This window comes from Fistularia commersonii, chromosome 34, assembly GCF_037954325.1.
Source record: "Fistularia commersonii isolate RoL2024-O1a breed Wild chromosome 34, RoL_Fcom_v1.0, whole genome shotgun sequence".
Lineage (NCBI taxonomy): Eukaryota > Metazoa > Chordata > Actinopteri > Syngnathiformes > Fistulariidae > Fistularia > Fistularia commersonii.
This window is the reverse complement of record NC_141317.1, coordinates 6658946-6664945: the sequence shown is the minus strand read 5'-3', so window position 1 is coordinate 6664945 and position 6000 is coordinate 6658946. Positions and strand designations below refer to the sequence as shown.

The 6000-nt window shown below is 41.5% G+C and overlaps 1 protein-coding gene across 2 annotated transcripts in view; it reads right to left on the bottom strand.

Moving 5' to 3' along the window:
- Positions 1-1348: 1348 nt before the first annotated feature.
- The window catches only part of cacna2d3a (calcium channel, voltage-dependent, alpha 2/delta subunit 3a), a 106774-nt gene continuing 102122 nt past the window's right edge, over positions 1349-6000 (bottom strand). For both annotated transcript variants that reach the window (XM_086141220.1, XM_086141221.1), the window contains 3 exons: positions 2662-2774; positions 2051-2133; positions 1349-1919 (listed from right to left, as the gene is read on the bottom strand). In XM_086141220.1, coding sequence (XP_085997346.1) covers positions 1827-1919; positions 2051-2133; positions 2662-2774 — 289 coding nt within the window. In that variant the 3' untranslated portion in view covers positions 1349-1826. The remainder of the gene's footprint in view (positions 1920-2050; positions 2134-2661; positions 2775-6000) is intronic.

The following is a 6000-nucleotide window of genomic DNA, read 5'->3' as shown; positions in this document are numbered from 1 at the left end:
GTGTTTTGTGTACGCATTTTCCCATAGCTCATCTGGCAAACAGGATGGAATCCCAGACCGGATTCAATGCATGTTGACCCAAAACAACTCCAAACCCATTATGGAGTGATAAATGACCCACCATCTAGTCAGGGAGTCTTTGGACCATAGAAACAGGATGAACTGGGAATGATTACATTCACAAAGTTCTGCTCAAGGGAGAAAATTAGTGAAACATTACAAAACAGATTAGACCAATCGGGCAATAAGCTATACCTTGTCAGTGGAGGGAGTGGTTTAATTGGCCGTCGGGGCTGCGGGGAAAGAAGATACAGAGCATGTCTCTGCCAATCAGCGGGACCTTGGTGTGTGATGGAAAGCACAGGTGAGTGTCCTTGTGATAGGGTCTTAAAAAATCATATTTATTCTACTCCAGTTGTACATTCGAATACACAAGGGTTGCTGTGGTACGGCATAAAAATCATATGATTGCATCTATCTGCGCATATGTATAGCTTGTCAAATAATTTCAAAGGAATGTTTGTCTATTTCTTGAACAAATGCAGATGTGTATTGTGGTTGGCCTTCGATTTTAATGTCATGGACTTATTGCATTGGGGATAGGTCTCTTGGTCAGCGGCGCATATCAACTACACAAAAGCAAACACCAGATGAACAAACATGCACATATTTACATGCACAAGCGCACAGAAACATGTGCTTGCAACGTCTCCGATCGTGTATGTGTGTGTGTGTGTGTGTGTGTGTCTGCGTGTGGGGTAGACCTTATACCTCCCAAAGCCCTCAGAGAAAATGCTGCAGTGATCAGGCAAACCTGCCAACAACAATAGATCAGTCACTGAATATGTCTCATTTTATTTTTCCACGTCACCATTTTATGTCCGCTTTGCAAAGATCCTTCGGACAAACGTCTCCTAATGAGAGTATTGATATTAAACATGATTTTATTTAAAAAGTACACAAACAGGACCGATATCATTCAGTAAGGCAAAGCTCAGACATTAATTACCATTCACATCGGAGGACTCAAACCATGTCACAGTTTATGGGTACAACTTGCCAATTATAAATAAAACTGTATGTATAACTATCTATCATTTATCTATCTATCTATATACATATATACGTATATATGAATATTCTATATAAACATATACACATGTATATGTATGTGTATGTATATATACATACACATGTACGGTCTGTATAAATGTATGCATGTATGTATGTATAGATACACATAATACAACTTATGTATTTTTTCAGCTCGGGAAAAATAGACAAACGTACAAACATCTCGTTACAATCTTAGCCACATACGTGTCTTCGTCTTCAGTATTCGTTTGGATTTTTTTTTTCAAAATCATAATCGTCCATGAAGTCTAAGTGGGCCAACAGAAAGTGCACCTGTCTTTTCTTCACATGGGTGTGTTACGTGGCTCTCATACCCAGTTCCAAGCTCAGCTACAGACCCAAGCCCTTTACTGCTAGTTGAAAGGACTGAAGAAAGTGGTCTGCAAGTGGGTTTTACCAGGCAATTTAATTTTGAAGCTACCACCTCCCCATAAAGTTCTTTGTGCATATGGTATTGTTGAAGCACCTCATTGATTAGTTGAAAGCAGCTTCAATAGGGCGATCCATTATCAGTCCTTTCAAGTGAGTGAGTACCTGCAGGCTGGGGTCTGTGTAGGGGGTGAGTTGAAATTGGGCACAGTTTTATGGAGGGGTAGGACTGTTGATTTCTGTGGCTTCAATGCGATTCTTTTGCATGCTGAGCCCAGCCCATCCGAGAACATTCCCGGACGGCGACGTGCGGCCAGCTCCGGTCACCTAGGGAACAGCGCCAGGAGGATGCAGAGCAGCGTCGCAGTGAGAGACGGGGTAAGATTCACAGCTCCTCCGCACTCCATTGAGTTCTCCTGGAAACAGGAGAGGGCAAAAAACACACGAGATGCTGTATAGATATGGAATATTTTAGGAAACCCCAAAAGCAGAAACAGCTGAGGCAACATTGCGAGGAGAACTTTATGTGCATCTATGGTGCAAATACCTCTGGGTGAAAAGGATGACAGGTATCTGGGCGCCTCCTGTCCTTCTGCATCTTAAGTCTCTCACACTTGAGAGACTCATTATGTGCAGATGAAGTCAAGGCAATAACAGATTATGTGCTCTCTCTACAGGGCGTTTTCCTGCTGGAATATATTTCTTGTTTATAATGGAATGAAATACATGTTTTACGCGCCGTGTGGAAAGAGGTTATTTGGAAGCCAAAGGATAAAACAAAGCAGAAAATAAGGCAGGATTGAGGTGAAATTTAAACCAATTTCATGCCGTTCAACAGACACAGAAGAGCAGGCTTTTTCAATATAGAAAATAAACATCGTTCTACATCTAGAGTCAGAACTATGTCTGAAAATGGTCCGAGTGGAAGCCAGAGAAAGAGACGCCGTCCTGAAGATGGGCGTCTTCGGGCTTCATATCAGGTCTGTTCATCCAGGATTTCAAGCGGAATACGGTTACACTGAAACACCGAATGCTAATTCTGTCGAAGGCACACAGGCGGTTAGAATTCCGAAGCCATGAGATGGAGACAAACGGACCTGGTCACGATAAGTCGGTCGCAACGGGTCGGTTACGTCCAAAACGTCTTCGAAAGGATATACATGATCTCGATGGGGTCCATGGTGATCGGCTCAAACATGCTGCAGTCACACTTGTTGTCCACCACAACCATAAAGAGATTACTGCTGGGGATCTGCTGGATCACGAAGGACCTGGCAAATACAACACACACACAGTGAGAGACAGAAAAAAATACATGTGTGAGAAAAGCCTGCGAGAAAGAGAGAGAGAGAGAGAGAGAGAGAGAGAGAGAGCGAAAGGGACGTTTTGGGGGAATAAACATTGGATCGGTTGAAAGGAATAAATCATTTATGAAATTCCAGGTGTTAAAGAGAATTTGAGTTGTCATTATTCACAGACTCCCCCGGTGGAGGTAAAATCCGACTGGATGCATGACAAGAGGAGGACTTGCTTCGCTGCAGGCTGTCAATAGACAGATAGAGATGTAGTAAGACACACCAGCACACACATTAATATAAGCAGAATCTGCAACTCATTCCATCCTGTCTCTTCCCTCCAATTCTTTGTCTTTGTTGTAGCCTAACCAAAGCAAGCACCGGCGAAGTGTTGCCGAACACAGAACACTCCGATCGGAGACAAGTGGGACTCGCATTATGGGCTCGGAGCCTTCTATGTCTGTGATTTAGTGGCCTGAGAGATCAGACCCTGCCTCGGCCTCCCGGCCAGCGATTTATGAACAAGGATAAGCTTTATGAGAAGGGCGCTCACAAAGACGAGCTCTTCTTTCTGTCGCCTTCTTCTTTTTATCTCTTGCTTCTCTGCCTCTATCTCCTGCCACGGGCGGATTATTTATTGAGTTCAATGTCAGACATTTATCAGATGGGTATGAGAACATGCACGCGCACGGCGCGTCGGGACTCTCGTGAAAATAAACATCTTTTTCGAATTCTATAAGGGACGGCAGAGGGTAAAAACCGACACGGGAAGACCCGGTGGGTCGAATCTCGTATCTAACGGAATATCTCCTAATTCAATACCATGACTGATTTAATCTGACCACAAGCGGCCTCCGATTCTGGAGTAGCACCGATCCACCGCACTCTAATACGGTTATCCCACCGTGACCGACCGAACCCGACCAAACCAGCCTGGCATACGAGCCAAGCCAGTTCCAATCAGGGTGAATTCAAATCCGCTGATGTTTATTAATCCTCGCTCGCCCCTTTACATCGCCAGGCAGGTCCGGCTCAGCCCACTGATAGAAAGCAGAGTGAGAGCTCTTGGAGAAAAGACTTAAACATATCCTGACAGCGCAGCTGCTGGCCTTGAACATACCCGCTGCTTGGAAAGAGAGCGCTTCACCGCATACGAAGGCGCGCACACAAATTTCCACACACCGCATGTGTACAGTACGAAGGAAAAGACATTAACGGTAACTTTGTGACAAAAACATATCATGTCAACACAGCAGTTGCCTTAACATGATATCCTAAATGGGAGTCTGGTGGGGATGAATGTATTGAGTTAATGCTCTTTTGGAAAATTAAAAACCCGCAAAAGATCAGCTTAAACATATCACGGAACTCTACATAAAAAGCACAATGCATGGTAGAATTCGTCGAGGTTTTACACGACTTAGGGAAACATTCAATCTTTCAAGTGTGCTTTATTATAACAGTTTAGAGCTATAGTACGTCATAACAATCTATAAACGTAATGATGTTTGCATACTTTGCCGTTGATGCAGAAACATAGCAAAGCTTCAACATCTTTCCTGGTTAAATACTTCGGTGCTTACCATTGGCTAGATACTGTTTTTTTGTGGGTTTCGAAAACGGTCACATTTTCCACTGATTTTATCACTGTACAACTAATCCAAAAATACACGCAAAGTATGGTTTTTAGAATTATCTGTCAACATAGTTTAGAAATATGACTATTATTATTGTGTAATTATGTCATGTAATTTAACAATAACTAATTCAATGATCAGAAATTGCCTTAGCAAAGAGAAATGTTGTCTTTTTTGATTTCTCATTTTGGTTTTGGTTCACAATGACCTTTTACAACATTTCACACAGAGTTGAACTCGAGCTGGCACATTTGGTTGCAGCACGTCATCTTTGTTTTGTTTTTTTACTCCTCTCAATTGTGGTCGGTACAAACGCCACTGGAAATGTTGTAATGAAAGGTATCCAATTTCTACAGTTATAAAACCTTTAATGGAAGTCAGAGCCAACTAATTGATTTTAATGTGAGGGAACGGTAATATTGACAATTGTATATTAACAGCGAATATAAAAATCATATAAGATACAATGAGAAATGACCATATGTCTCAACATCATACACAGAGGCAATCGGTCTGACATAAATGACATGACTGAAATTTTTAAATCGGAACATCATTCCGCAATTACACCAGAAAAAAATCAGTACAAACAACTTTGTTAATTGTTGCTTATTGGTGAGGAGAGTTTGTTTGGAGTGGAAACAAAAGCATGTGTCAAACTATAGTCCCACTATCACAGTGACCCACAACAAAGGGACACAGAAATCTTTAACAGATGGAAGCGCGTTCACGTGTCTCACTTTGGTACCAAGGCTTTGCTCACCGCACTCGCTCTTGTTTTGGGGGTGCTGCTCATTTTTGGACGGTCAGACAGAGAAAGAACACATTTAGTGAAGGGATGCGGGACTGAAATGACTGAAAAAAAAAAAAAATGAATGAATGAAAAAAAAATATATGTATCTGGGAAAGTATTTTAAAATTAAGCGGAAAAAATATTCCGCCTTTTAACCTATTCATTAGCCAGGGGTATAAAAAAAAAAGGCAAAAACGAATTTAAATTTTGACATCTGACACTGGCAAGTTCAAATATAGAGAGGTTCTGAAAGGCAGAACGCTGGGTGTATTTTGTAGATCATAATGTACACACACACACATCCCAATGAAAATAGGAGAGAAAGGCCTCAGTCAGTCTGTAACGTGAAACAGATGTATATCACCAATATGCTCCTTTACTAATATGAGCAATAAAATTTCATAGAACTGAAATAAAAACTTGAATTCATCTAAAGGTGGGATGCTGTTTACAGCCTTCCCTATTAATCCTTGCATTGCTGTCCCTTTTCCTGACAACACACAAACAAAAAAATCAGGCATACATTAATCCACACACAAACATTTGTATTTTCCTCACTTCAGAGCAGAACACTGACTTATATTTATTTTCCCGCAACTTCCCTTAATGCAGAACCACTAGTACTAACACTTACCCTAAACTTACCTTAACCTTAAAACAAGCCTCCTTCCGAAAAGTAAGTGATGTAGGGAGTAGGGACTTGGTTTTTGTCAGTAAAATGGATTGAAGTGTAAACAATCATCCCCACAAATGAGAAATACCCAGTGCGCAC